The following is a 14,092-nucleotide window of genomic DNA, read 5'->3' as shown; positions in this document are numbered from 1 at the left end:
CAACTGATATAGCTCAGACGAATTAACCTCGACCTGGGGTGGTTCCGAAAAAAACCCCACAAGCGATCAATGAAGAGAATTGTGCATGAATGCAATGGTAAGTACAGTGCATGAACTTCTCCGCAAGCTTCGAAAAGGTTCGTACAGCTTCCAATTCTGTGCACTAGATGGCGCACTGAAACAACATAAAAAAGACACTTCGCCTTACGGACGGAAAAATATTGAAGCAAGTTTCCTTTTCCTTTCCTTTTTTAATTAATTATATACAGTGTTGTGCATTCAAATGCCAAGCTTGTGTTTCTGAATTGTCAATGTTATATAATTTGCACAGTATAAAATAATCATCTTGATCATCTTAATACTAAACACACAATTTAACATTTTTGTTATTCTTTTCTGGAACGAGAGGAGGCTGGCCACTAGCGAATGGCACGGAAAACTAAATGCTCACGATGGTAGGCAGCGTTGTGTGTGAAGTGATCCTTTTTAAAGGCATTGTATCAAAATCATAATACCGCTGCTCCAAAAAATACAGGACACTTCAACATCTCAGTAAGTGTTCTTGTGGATCGCACTTATCGGGGGCTTCGTCCTTCACCTTCAAGCTTCAGGTCCGATGCTCTAAAGGGAAGGGAGAGAGAGAAGAGAAAAAAATAATAAGAATAATTAATTAAGGAAGGACTCATGTTTTACAAACTTTCGAGGGTGGGGCTGGAGGCGTCGTGTCCTTGTCAAACCTGGAGCGCATGTCAGCGCCGCGCGTATTGATCTGGACAATTTGAAAGCTCCGCTTCGACTCGTGAGAGACGGCCGATGCGCCTCTTTTGACACACCTGTCTGCAGCAGCCGGCGCATGTCCCGCAGAGTCCCAGGAGGAAAGTGTTCAGAAGCTGAAAGAAGAAAATGATGAACTCCGTGGCCCCCAGGCCGAGGAGGATGGAGAAGAGAGACGCGTTCCACACGACGATGCGGGCTGGCTCCTTGCAGCTGCTCCACCTCGTGGTATTGAACAGGTAACTGCGTAGGACAAGACCAGGAGAGGCCGTGAAGTCGAGTATCTGTAAGCACAGAGGCTGAGTGGAAGACGCGCCAGGTACGGGCGTCTATTAGCGACTCTGTGGAAGAAAAACGAAACGAGATAACGCTGCAAGAATGATTACGTAAATCATGTCGACACAATGTCTTAAAGGAGTGCAATAATATTGCCCCATGCAAAGTTCTATTTTTCCCTAACAAAAATATCTTCACCCTCACGTTTGTGCAAATAAAGCGGTATAAAGGAGCACGTACTGTAGCGCGCCTTTCCTGTACGTCAAGTGTGACACCGTCTCTCTGAGCGTTCCCGGGTTAAACAAGTGTGTGTTTTACCTTTTAGTGAAAAGCAGAGAACACTCGGGCTTTACAAACTTTTTTTATTCTTTATGTGAATCTGCAGACACGCGTAGGATAGGTTTTTGCCTTATCTTTAAACAAGGCAGAATACATTTACGATGAGTTAACAGTAAGGTTTTTAAACCTCCTGTTAGTTTACAGTCGTTCTGCATTGAAGCATAAAAAGACTATGAGCTTTCAGACTATGCTCCTATCGAAATATTACCTGAATTGGATTTCCGCAGCAAACGACATGAAACACGAAGGGGGAAGAAACTGACTGGGAAATAAAATAAAAAACAATTCCAGGCCGAGAGTTGCCGTAGAGAATCGTGCTTTTATGAAAGGAGGCCTGCTGGTGGCGATGTATTAGCAGCAGGATCTCGGAATAACGCCATGTCATCTCGTTTTAGACGCGATATTTCTTTCTTCGTGGCGCTATGAACCGTGACAGTCAGGGCGCCTCGAGTGCGGAAGAACAAGAAAAGGAACCTTTCTCCTTCGTGTAGAGGTAGAATACATCTGAAATAATTTACTGTAATTATATAATGTTTTTTTATAACTAGCTATTCCCATTATGTCAGCCCGTTCAGCACCTCGGGGTGGGAATGAAGGCTCATTTCTTCAGGGGTTGGTAGTGTGTTTCATCCTTCATCCTTTAGAGCAGGGGTTCCCAGTGCTGGTCCTGGCGAGCCCCACACCTGCTGGGTTTCAGTCCCTCCCACCTCCAGCAGATAACTGAGGCCTTACTGGATCAACAAGGAGCTGCTCCAGTTCAACATTTGCATTTTGTTAATAGTCACAAGTTTGGGATTTTTATTCCATTTACACAAGACAGCAGTTAAAGAGCTGGGAACAAACAGTTCAGATTAATCTTGTTATTATAAGTCAACGAAGGGTTTGATTGTGTCACTGAAGGCTCGGCTGGCATGAACACCAGCAGGCGTGTGTGTCACCAGGATGGGGACTGGGGACCACTGCTTTAGAGAAAGGAAACGTCTGTAGAGCTTCAGTAATTTCCCGTTTAATCTGCACTGTTGTGCTGTGTTGCTTTTGTCTATCTGGCTATCGAGACCGGGGAGGCATTCGGCACCCTGTAAATAAGCTGCAAATGTACCAGTTCTAGCTCTGAAACACAACCAGACACAGAAAACTGCTGCTGCTTGATATTTCTGGAGATTTTTCTGAAGCCGCTTCTTCATTTCTTCATCATCATCATCATCATCATCAGTAATCTTTCTCTGTACTCCTCCCTGTCAGGGTGGGGCCGGCCTGTTTTAACACGGCAGCGCAGGCTGAGTTCAGGACCTGCAGCCGGGGCTTGGAGCAGTCTACTGTCGCTTTTTTTGGTCACGCTTGCGATCCGGGTCGGCGCCTCTACTCACAGGGCCAGTCGAGCGCCGGCTGCCCACTGATACAGTGAGGCAGCTAGATCGTTTCGGTCCCGAATACAGGAGAGACCGCAGGAGGCTCTGACCATGTTACCCAGATTCCTGAAAGGTGCTGACGAAGGCAAAACCACAGGACAGAAGTGAAGGGCAGTTTGGGAGCAAGAATGGGAAAATACACTTTACACAAAGAGGGGTGGGTGTCTCCATCACACTGCCGATCCCTGGGGACAACAGATTCATGAATGAAGAAGCTCCTATCAGTCATATGAGCAAAAATCCCTGCATGACCTCCCCTTGTCTATAACAGTTGAGTGTTACTGTACCTGTTGGCTCTGAAGAGACCTCTCTTTAGGACTGGGAAATGTCTTCCCTCTAAAAAACAATGGCTGATTAAAGCAAAGAGCTCGGCATTGTGTTTATCAACAGAGCCTGGCTCTAGAAAAGCAGCCCTGTCCTGTGTGCCCGTTTGACATTACCTGCCCGAGCTGTTGGCGAACGGGTAGTCCCAGCCAGTGGCAGATATGCAGTAGGGCCCCTCAGTCAGTGCCAGCGCAGACACTAACAAGCAGTACAGGGACCCTGTCATTCCAAACAGCGTGGCCACGAGTGAGCTCAGCATCTGGAAAGCAAACCACATGTGATCACAGACAAATTCATTCATTTCAATCATCAGTCTCTGAATAGACTCATGCATGAAATGTGTCTCATAAATAGTAGTTAAAATATTTTTTCAGCTGTTCTGGACTGGTCAACAAGCTGTCGTGTGATCTGGTTTTATATCTGTTGGATGAGCAGACCTCAGAATCCCAGTCTTTTGGAACACGTGTCGCATGGATGTTTTCTGAACTGCAAAAGGAAACGAGAACCTATTTCCCCTGTCCTGTACATGACAACGACTTCAAACCCTCTGTAGAAACCGGTAAAAAAAAAGTGATGCAGGGAGCAATCTGGACCTGACCGAGATAGCTGTGTGCTGTCAATCACACACGCTTCGCTACAGACTGAGAGCTGTGCCGGTCCTCCTGTCAGAGCTGGGAGGTGAGGAGGATGGTGGCGTGACCCCGGCGGGCACAGCTCACCGGGCAGCCCTCGGCACACGCCACGTGCCCCTCTCGCGCACTGCAACATCTTCCTTCCGGCCCCCGCAGCATCCAGGCAGGAGCGATGACCTGGAGCGCAGCAGAGACACCGCGGTCAGAGCTCCGAGGAATCCGCGCCCGTCCGGTCTGCAGCAGGCCGAAGGCTCCTGGAAGCCCCGGAGGAACACGTCCTGGCTTTGTGTGCTGGGGGGCAGGGCGTGTTCGGCAGGGGCGAGTGTGCGTGTCGCCCGAGCCTCCAGTCTGGGGGACTTAAGGGATTAGGGGTGCTGGCACCTCATGAGCAGGGAAGTGTGTGTGTTTTGAAAAACTTTTGCCCAGTGGAGATGTGATGGATTTGTTTCTGTAAACCTGCCCTTACTGTACAGGTATACTGTAGCTGTGTAGGTCGTACTGATAGTTGGAGTCACAGGAACATTGGCGTCTTGAGCAGTAGCAGTAGTAGCAGCTGTATTAATCATGACAGCTATGCAGTACTTCACTGCACTTGACAGTGGCTATTATCTCAAATTTTATCTCAAAAGATTAAGGCTCTTTATTTTTGTCTTGACCACACTTAAGTTACTGCAGTATGCCAACGAAACTCAACAGATGCTCTTTTTGAGCTGTAAAATTTTGTTTTTTAATCTTTTAATCTCTGTGATCAAAACAGTTTGTGAGAGTAGGGATAGCCTGCTGAAGTTCTGTTTCTTTTCCTTTGGATTTTAGAGGTTTCAGTTTCACTGAATGATTACTCACATAGAGTACACTGTGACTCCATGTTAGTGTTCTATATTAAAGAATTTGGCCTACAATGTTTTTATCATCACAATGAGCGTATATCTCTTGTATGCTGGTATGAAATACACTAGTGTTTTACTTGTGTTTTGTAAGAAAAAAACACAACAGAAAACCGTTCTTTTACTTTCACAACGCACACCACGCCGGTCTTTGAAATGCTGGCATGACACTTACCAGGAGGCCGCCTCCGATAATTCCTCCGAAAAACCACACGAAGTTGGTCAGCTGGTTCCCACTGGCGTAGCGGGTCTCTCCGTTGGGAAAGTACAGCAGCAGGTTGGCCAGGATGCTCAGGGCCGCCAGAGGGAAGAGGGAAGCCCTGGCGCACTGCTCAAGGCACATGGTGCGTCGCCCCCAGGCACCTCAGGGTGGCCCACACCCACAGCCCCAGACTGGCCGGCCACGCGCTCGTAATGCCCGTGAACTACTGCCCAGGGGAGTCCTCTCCCTGCCTCCCTGCCTCCCGAATGTTTACAGCCGCCTCTGCCCTCTTGTTTGCTCACACGGTTTGGTTTCTATGGCATGGTGTGTTATTTTAAGGCCATCCCAGTGGTTTTTGAAAAGAAGGGAAAAGCGACCGTGAGGCTGAGCCTTTTAACCGTTTGTCTTGCCACATGTAGAGATGTTGTCTTGCCTCGTTTCGAAGGATATTGACTGGCACCAGTCGGGTTGCGTGATACGGCTCCCTTCGGGAATTCCATCCCCAGTTTCTCCTCAGAAATGATCATGCCAGGAGGAACACAATCGCAGAAGCGAGTAATTTCCAGACTCAGAGACAGCTTCTTCCCTCAAGCTGTCAGCCTGCTGAACTCTACCCCCACCACTGGCTCACACTGATGGGGTTTTTTTCTAAGATGTATGTTAATTTACTTGCTGTTGTTGCCGGTGTTCTGTGTTTTGGGTGTTTCCTTGATGTCTCTGTATCGGAGCACACATGCAAATAAGCATTTCACTGCACTTGTGCAGATGACAATAAACTCTACTCTACTCTGCTTTGCCAGTTAAGGGAGATGGAAGAGGCGCCCTGAAGGTTTTGCCCAAGAAGTACTTAAACCTTAATTGCTTTAATTGATCGGGCATCTGATCCCAAACAGGGAAGAAAAAAATCAGTTTCTTTGAACCCGCTGCTGTCTAGTCACAGATGCCGCAGGTGGTGTTACCCACTCCAGTTCCATTCAAATGGTGCAAAAACCTTCAGTTCTGATAAAGCTGGTCTTTAACAGGCCCTTCCTTAATATTCATTCTCTCTCACTGCCTTCTTTTAAGGATCTAGTGCTGGGGATGTAGGCTCTGCACTGTACCCTCATATCAAACAATTGAGGTGTCATTCTCAAGGAACAATGAGTCAATGAATATCGAATGGATTGTCCCAAGAACTTTCTGATGTTGGCTGTTTCGTTCATATTCATCATCTGAGCCATTTTACTCTGATTCAGCTGCAATATGCAGTGTCTGACAAGGTGGTGTGTATTTTTCCCTTGTGGGCTAGATACAGTGTCCGTGGCACCGTTACAGGGTCATTCATGGATGTGAATATTCTGTTGAAATGGACCTGATCAACAAGACCTGGGCCACATGTTCTACTGCTGTCTGGAGTATCATGTTATTTTCTACCTTGCGGGGAAAAAAAATAAGTTCACATTTGTGTTTTTAGAGACCATATGTGAACAGAGGTACTGTATAACCGTATTAATGGGTCAGTCAGTTGATTCTCAGGGTTAGTTTTACAGACCTCGGTCAGAAAAAGTCCTTGTTTATTTAAATTAGTCTAAAGTGGTCCACCGTTAATGGAGCAGGCTTTGTGACCCTACAGGGACACAGAGAAATCATCAACTTTAAATGGGTAAAAATTAGATCTGCAGAAATTACCAGAGAGAAAAGTCACTTTAAAGGAGGCGTATTTGTTGAGTGTGACAGCTTTAATTTAGTCCTGTTTTTATTTTGGCTCTTTGTTTCACATTTATTTGGAGTCATAATCCATCACAGTCTTGCTTTTACCTGCCAGCAGGCAGGCAATGTAAAGAATAAAGTGCTCATTGGTACCTGATAATCAACAGATGAAAATGAACATTGTTTACCTAACATAAAGGAAATGCCTGGTGTTCATTTTACTAAGTAGGTGATTGTCTTGTTTATCTTTAGTACACAGTTATAAATGACTCATTCCCAAAACTGTTAGAAGAACAACACAAATATCAATTAAATCTAACAGTTCCGCCTTTATTTAATGTTTGGGTTTGGGCAGGGTGGTGTTGAAAATAACATTTTCAGTATTTAATCTGCCGGACATTGGGATTAAAGTAGGTCTTTGTTCTAAAAGCATTCTGAAGTTAAATATCTTAATATGCAGCCAGCCAGCCAATAAATATGCAGTAGTAAAACAGCACAAACACCTTTGCCATCACCAGACCACTGACCATGAGGTCCTCTGACAAAAAAAAATCCACACTGTCAAAGCCGGGTAGTGATAGAATCTCTTCAGAATAGCAAAATAAAACTTTACAAATGTATATATTTATAAAAAATACACCTTATGTATCCCGTATATCCTGGATGTACAGGGTCTTTAAAAATACAATTCCATTCAAACAGGCCCATCTCCCTACAAAAAAAGAACAGAAAATAATGATTAAATAAGTTTAACATCTGCATGATGATACAACAGCTATAATAATGGCCAAGTATCCGCTGGTATAGGCAACATAAACCTTAGCACTAACGGAATAATGACGTTAACTCAGGGTTATTTTTCAAAGTTTCTAGTCTTTCCAATCCAATGTATATGAAATATAAATGTTTCCATTCATTTACATTAAATGCCGATCACACTTAATATCACAGTAATAAATTCAATGACCCCCTTCGGCTTGAGCTACAGCACAATGTGTCCCCACTGCATCCTGATCAGCATTTGATTCATTTTCCAAGACTGGGCTCCAATCGAAAAAGAAAGAAAGAAAGGCGTCTTTCCTTGCGCTGCATCTGCGCAGAATTTGAAACGCTTACTTTTCTTCCTTCACTCCTCGGTCCAGGAACAGCAAGGGGTAGAATTTACGCCGTTTCACTTAAATAAGCTCCAGCTTTTCTCGAAACATGTAGCCTAACCCTCACCTTGGCCCTCCTGACATCACGGCACAAGGGATTCTCACAACCTTATGACAAAAGGCACCTAAACGCCGCTGGCGCGGTTTTGCTTCAAAATTTCCCGGTGTTTCGGATGCGGGGATCCAGGGAACTTGGTTCGGGCGTCGGACGCGCACAATGAAAACAGAGCCGTGAGAAGTGAACGGCGCACGAAGAGCCGCCGCCGCACTGGGAACGGATCGGCCAGTAGATGAAGAAATAAACAGACCGATGAACCGATACTGTAAAACAGGCGCCGTCCTTCGGATGAGACGTAAAACCGAGGTCCTGACTCTCTGTGGTCATTAAAAATCCCAGGGCTCTTCTCGAAAAGAGTAGGGGTGTAACCCCGGTGTCCTGGCCAAATTTCCAATTGGCCCTTACTAATCATGGCCTCCTAATAATCCCCCTCTATGAATTGGCTACATTACTCTGCTCTCCTCCCCACTGATAGCTGATGTGTGGTGAGCGTTCTGGCGCACTATGGCTGCCGTCGCATCATCCAGGTGGATGCTGCACATTGGTGGTGGTGGAGGGGAGTCCCCATTACCTGTAAAGCGCTTTGAGTGGAGTGTCCAGAAAAGCGCTATATAAGTGTAAGCAATTATTATTATTATTATTATTATTACTCACCCCGCAACAGCCGCAGCTGCAGTCCCCGCAGATGGTGCCGATCAAGCCGTTGACCACCTGGACGGCGCAGAGGACGATCTCCACCCCGCTCATGATCAGCAGCAGGGAGAACAGCGTCAGGTTCCAGGGCACGACGTCCGCGGGCTTCTCGCAGTCGCCCCAGAGGGTGTTGTTGGACAGGTAATTCCTGCCGGGGACAAAACAGCGACGGGGGTCAGATCAGGACACAAAACAAGGACAGCCATCGCAACTTTCCCGTGTGTTACACACCCCCCCAAAAAAAAATCCGGACTGCTGGTCGAACTCGAAACTTCGACTAACTCCAGGAGTGCTCGGACCCGATTCAGGGCAGAGTTCCCGGAGCGTCTTGTGTTCAGAAAACCCATCACCGAGACCTGTGCTTGCAGTCTGTGACTGGCAGGTGCGTCAGATTTCTTATTTAATCTATACCTGCGCCAGACCGAAAGAAGGCCTTCCGTCACACTTGAAATGTCAGCTGTAATAAGCTCAAACGCACAGACCAGTTTGCGTGGTTTGTGAAATAAACACGGGAGAAACACTGGTGTAACAGCTACCCAAGCTACTGGAAACGCAGGCCTAGTGAGGAGGATTAAAATTCGCAGAGCTGTTTCAGCGAGGCCGTTGAGGCTGTGACAAACTTGGCAATCGCGTCCAACTCAAAAATAATATTTATGTGTCAGACAGCTGTGTGGCAATTTATTTTGGTGTTCCTAGTGAACTAAAATCAATCCATAACGCTCGGAACAGGGACGGGACACACTATAAGACCGGGGTTGAAGGTCCATGTGGATTAAAGATGGTGCTAATGAAGCTACAGTGCCTCACTGCTGGTTTTCTTTAACACTGTGCCCTGTGCGTGTTGTGGAACATTTTGAGTTTAAAACGGTTTGGTCAAAAGGATGTACGATACCACGTACAAAAGCCAAGGTAATACAGAAAGAACGTGGGATCAGGGCGTGTGTGAGTTGTGCTTTCGGATAATTACTTCACATGACTGAAAAACTTCGCTCTTGTCGCTCAAGTTAACTGTCTCGAGCCCGAAAACTCGTCTCCCTTACCCGTTTTCAAAAGGGTAACTCCAGTTCCCGTTGTGTAAGCACTTGGGACCTCGATTAATAGCCACAGAAGATATTATGAAGGAATAACCAGCTCCCAGGACTCCAATTCCTGCAAATATGATGGACGTAAACATCTGCAAAAGAAAGGGTATTAGAATCAGCGTGAAACGTTTCTCATACCTGATGCCCTTACGAACAATGTCTGAGCAAAGACAGTATTTAGCGACTGGATTCTCGATTTGTGAAGAGTGACTCCAGAGCAATTAATACCGTAAAAAAGGGGAGTCGTCCTTCGGATGAGGTGTAAAACCGAGGTCCTGACTCCCCGTGGCCATTAAAAATCCCGTTTCTCGAAAAGAGTAGGGGTGTTACACCCCTGTGCCCTGGCCAGATTTCCCCCTGGCCTTTACCAGTCATGGCCTCCTAATAACCCCCCTCTCTGAACGGGCTTCATCACTCTGCTCTCCTCCCCACTGAGAGCTGGTGTGTGGGGAGAGGACTGGAGCATCATCCAGGTGGGGCTGCACACTGGTGGTGGTGGAGGGGGATCCCCATGACCTGTAAAGTGCTTTGAGTGTCCAGAATATAAGTGTAAGCAATTATTATTATAAATTTAACCAAAAAGTGTTTGGGAAAGGCTGTTCACAAAGGTTTTGAATTTGAAACCCCTCCCCCCCCTTTGAATTTGTATAAACCATAAAACATTACATGCAAATCAGTAGAAGGGGATTTTCTTCTTATCACGTGTCTGAGTAAGAACTGGACGTATGTGCAGCTCTTCCATTTCCTGAGTAAATTACAGGTGTCGGGTGAGAACGGGAGCAGCCGGAGGATCCGGCCGGTGAGCCGACGATCCCGGGGGTCCGGTGTGCGAGCCGTGACTGCACCCGCCCCTCAGTAACGCCAGAGTCCCGCGGCCGTCCTGCTGGCAGGACACCTGGCTTCAAAGGCTTCGCTCAGATCCATGTCTCTGGCCGAGACGGCCGCAGAGCTCCGCGCGGCGGAGAGCCCGCGGGAGAATGTGTGGTGTGGTGCCGGCCGCGCGCCGGCGATCCCGCCAGCGCCTCACCGCGAATCGCTGGCCGCATTCCGCGTTGCCACAGCAGCCACAGCAGTCGTTGTTCTTCAGACCCAGGAAGACCAGGGCCGGGAAGATCATCTGGAGAGGAGAGAGGCGATGTCACCGCGCCAGGCCTCGGAGCTCGGCCGGAGTCCCCCCTTTTCATTCCTTTTTACGGCCCACACCCCAGTCCACTCCAACCCACTCCCGCAGACTCTAAAACATTTTCAATTTTTCACATGTTTTAATTGAGTTCCCAATATTAAGGGGCATTAAGCGGTGAGCAAAGAGAAATGGAGCTTCTCCCTTCCTCTGAAACCCAGTTTAAATAAACAGGGGTCAGAAACACGTTTGCACAAAGATGAAGGGCTTGAGATGCGTTCCAGACTTCTGCCACCGCCATCGCTGCGACTCCCCTGCCTTTGAGCCGAGGCTGTGTTTCAGAGGCACAGCCTGGGGCTCCTGTCTGTCTTGTGGCTTAACTGCCATTAAATCCCCCACTCAGCTTGAGTGCTCACTCTTCTTCTTTCACCCTGGATTGGGAACAAACAATCAAAAATCCACGTCTGGAGAGATAAAAAGGCCCACTGCAATCCCCCCAATTCAACCCCTTCTATTCCTCCGGGACAGAGCTGAAAAGTCTTGAACCCCCACTCCTGAAAATTCCTAAATGTTTGTTCTCCGACATTCTGGAATCCAAACCAAATCTTAAACTGGCCCTACTTGGCTCAGCAATGCTTAGCTGCCGAAGCACACTTTTTTCAGGTTAAGACAAACCGTCAGACAGAAATCTACTCCTACAGGTATACTGCGTGTGCGGCAGCTATAGGTCATTTGTGGTTTTTACTTCTCCTTGTCTGCTCATCCACAACCACTGGGATTAGGAAAGTGCTTCTGAAAATTGCCAGCTTCTAAATTGATCCAGGTTTGTTTTCTTCTACTTATAGATGTGTTTTAGGACTCACCTTTAAACTTTAAATAGAAAGAGTAGGCTAAATTCGAATTAGTCAGTACAATTTCTCCTCATTTTGTGAAAGTTATTTTTGACATTCTGACCTGTAATACACAGGAAGACCATGGAATCAAGCCTTAGGTGCAGAGTAATTGTGAAATGTAACAAATACACCATGCTTGTGGTTGTTCTTTGTTTCAGATTTCATTCCGTAGTTAAAATTGTGTTACAGAGCAGTCGGACAGCTGTGTGGAAATCCGTTCAGTCAGAGCTCTCCTGACACTGTCGGGATCAAACTTTCCAGTTGATACAGAAAGGTACCCATAGAACAGGATTTGACTGGAGATCACAATGTTTCCTTCCAGACAGAAGGAAAATTGTAAAAAGAAGGATTCCATTTATTAAGGCTTAAAATACATGGCTAAACATGTTGTAATTACTAGATACAAACCCTTTTCTCTCTCTTCCCTCTTATCCCACTTACCAAAACTCCTGATCCGAGTATCCCTCCGAAATACCACACCTCTTCAGAGATCTGGTTGTTGTTCTCCACTGTTTTTCCTCCTGGGAAAAACAGCAGGATATTTGCGAGGGTACATAGGATGGCCAGAGGGATGAGGGTGATGCCGAGGCATTTAGCGAAACTCCCAGAACACATGGCTCCTGCAAAAACCAAGCACACAGTCCGAAAGATTTTAAACGTCTTCCACCTTTGTGCACAAAATCCAGACTCTGGATGTGGAGATATTCTCCCAGACCTGACTTCACACTTCAAGGCTTCAGGGTTTGAAGATGTATTTATAGACTTTGATGCCCATGATGTCACTGCAACCGACCTTAAATTCGATTTATAGCAGTTGCATGTGCTATGACAACCATCTGCCTCGGTTAATATTCTACTAAATTTTCAAGATAACCTCACAAGCTCTGGGTTATTGAACACTGCAGCTCACCTTTCCTCTGCTACAGCTCCCTTTGTGTGTGTCGAATTCATCAATCGATCGATCAATTAACTGTCATCAGTGGAGTCTGATTTCTTAATGTGAGCCACCCATCTTGTACCTCCGATGCTTTATGACTTAGCACTGTATCTCTGTTATTTGCCTTTCTAAGAGTTATGACTCCATGTGAAATACAGGACTGTTGCATTAACACTTCAGTAATTGTTGTATCTCAATATCTTAACTGCCCCATTCCTTTAATAAATGTCAATATATTTACTATTACTTGGTAATGGTTTTAACTGGCAGAAAGCTTCTGTTAACTAAAACTCAAATGACTCAAATGGCTGTCCACGTTCCATAGACCATGCTCTGAGTTAAACAATCTCATCTCAGATCGTGTCCTTACTAAAAAGACAGAAGAAGGTAGTGTGTTTTCGGGACCAGAGACAGTCCTCACTGATGAGATGTCCTGCCTGCAGTTTTCCACAATGCTGTAGTGCTGTGGAGCACACACTGGTTCCACAGCAGTGTACTGATTTCACAATGATCTCTATCTTGAACCCCTTGGTTTTCAGAATTGCTGGCCTGATCCCCCCCCTAAAGTATTTCTCCCTTACCTATTAACCTGCTACAGGTACACTCTGTTCAGCTGTCCCCCAAAACACAAGAGCACCTTTCAGGCAAAGCCCAGCAGTGTGTCAAACGAACACCATTCCTGTGATGGACATGCTGATTTTTAAGATTGTACAGTTGATGTGAGTATTACTTGCTGAGAATTGTTTTTGAGCTTTTGTACTGGGAGGTCTTTGCTGACAATGAAAGTGCCTTCTAAAAGTGTAGTTTTTGAGTAGCGTTACTATTGTGGTTGATGTTTTTGTTCACGAATGGCTCACCTTGGAGTTGACACTGGCTATAGGGGGTGCTCACCCTGTGGTCCATGTGGGTCCTAATACCCCAGTATAGTGAGGGGGACACTATACTGTAAACAAGCGCCGAGACGTAAAACCGAGGTCCTGACTCTCTGTGGCCATTATTCTCGAAAAGAGTAGGGGTGTAACCCCAGCGTCCTGGCCAAATTTCCCATTGGCCCTTACCAATCAGGGGCTCCTAATAATCCCCATCTATGAACTGGCTTCATCACTCTGCCCTCCTCCCCACTGAGAGCTGGTGTGTGTGAGAGCACTGGTGTATCATCCAGGTGGGGCTGCACACTGGTGGTGGTGGAGGGGGATCCCCATGACCTGTAAAGCGCTTTGAGTGTCCAGAATATAAGTGTAAGTGGGGAGCGTTCTGGCGCACTGTGGCAGCTGTTGTATCATCCAGGTGGGGCTGCACACTGGTGGTGGTGGAGGGGATCCCCATGACCTGTAACGTGCTTTGAGAGGAGTGTCCAGAAGAGCGCTATATAAGTGTAGGCAATTATTATTATTATTATTATTATTATTATTATTATTATTATTATTATAGACTCTGAGCAGGGAGCAAAGCCAGTGTGTTGGTGTACTGGCCCCACTAACACCTCCTCCAGCAGCAACCTTAGCTTTCCCAGAAGGTCTCCCACCCAGGTAAGTAGAAAGAAGAATCACTTCTGGGCTGTCGAGCCCCCATCAGGCCACTCACACGTAAAGAAGACTCAGCAGCTGAAGCTTTGCGTTTCTTTCG

The 14,092-nt window shown here is 46.5% G+C and overlaps 2 protein-coding genes across 2 annotated transcripts; both read right to left on the bottom strand.

Annotated features, from left to right (window-relative positions):
- Positions 1 to 279: 279 nt before the first annotated feature.
- On the bottom strand, positions 280 to 5,034 carry LOC102682527 (transmembrane 4 L6 family member 1-like). The gene is made up of 6 exons (XM_069197683.1): positions 4,814 to 5,034; positions 3,842 to 3,931; positions 3,239 to 3,381; positions 1,532 to 1,538; positions 834 to 1,103; positions 280 to 621 (listed from the first exon to the last, which is right to left on the bottom strand). The coding sequence occupies exons 1-6, from the start codon at positions 4,979 to 4,981 to the stop codon at positions 601 to 603; spliced, it is 699 nt and encodes a 232-aa protein (XP_069053784.1). The 5' UTR covers positions 4,982 to 5,034; the 3' UTR covers positions 280 to 600.
- A 1,804-nt stretch (positions 5,035 to 6,838) lies between these two features.
- On the bottom strand, positions 6,839 to 12,311 carry tm4sf4 (transmembrane 4 L six family member 4). The gene is made up of 5 exons (XM_006637416.3): positions 11,971 to 12,311; positions 10,544 to 10,633; positions 9,475 to 9,608; positions 8,396 to 8,582; positions 6,839 to 7,241 (listed from the first exon to the last, which is right to left on the bottom strand). Exons 1-5 carry the CDS (start codon positions 12,142 to 12,144, stop codon positions 7,224 to 7,226), a joined length of 603 nt encoding a protein of 200 aa, XP_006637479.1. The 5' UTR covers positions 12,145 to 12,311; the 3' UTR covers positions 6,839 to 7,223.
- Between the last annotated feature and the right edge of the window lie 1,781 nt (positions 12,312 to 14,092).

This window comes from Lepisosteus oculatus, chromosome 13 (assembly GCF_040954835.1).
Source record: "Lepisosteus oculatus isolate fLepOcu1 chromosome 13, fLepOcu1.hap2, whole genome shotgun sequence".
NCBI classification, from domain to species: Eukaryota; Metazoa; Chordata; class Actinopteri; order Semionotiformes; family Lepisosteidae; genus Lepisosteus; species Lepisosteus oculatus.
The sequence above is the reverse complement of the archived record's forward strand: the minus strand, read 5'-3'. Positions and strand labels throughout refer to the sequence as shown.

Coding starts and splice junctions, on each gene's coding strand:
- LOC102682527 (XM_069197683.1), bottom strand. CDS start 4,981: ATGTGCCTTGAGCAGTGCGCCAGGGCTTCCCTCTTCCCTCTGGCGGCC. Junction 3,932..4,813: donor TTATCGGAGGCGGCCTCCTG/GTAAGTGTCATG, acceptor GCTGCGCTCCAG/GTCATCGCTCCTGCCTGGAT. Junction 3,382..3,841: donor CGTGTGCCGAGGGCTGCCCG/GTGAGCTGTGCC, acceptor TTTGCTTTCCAG/ATGCTGAGCTCACTCGTGGC.
- tm4sf4 (XM_006637416.3), bottom strand. CDS start 12,144: ATGTGTTCTGGGAGTTTCGCTAAATGCCTCGGCATCACCCTCATCCCT. Junction 9,609..10,543: donor AATGCGGCCAGCGATTCGCG/GTGAGGCGCTGG, acceptor TTTCTTTTGCAG/ATGTTTACGTCCATCATATT. Junction 8,583..9,474: donor AGTTACCCTTTTGAAAACGG/GTAAGGGAGACG, acceptor TGTCCCCGGCAG/GAATTACCTGTCCAACAACA.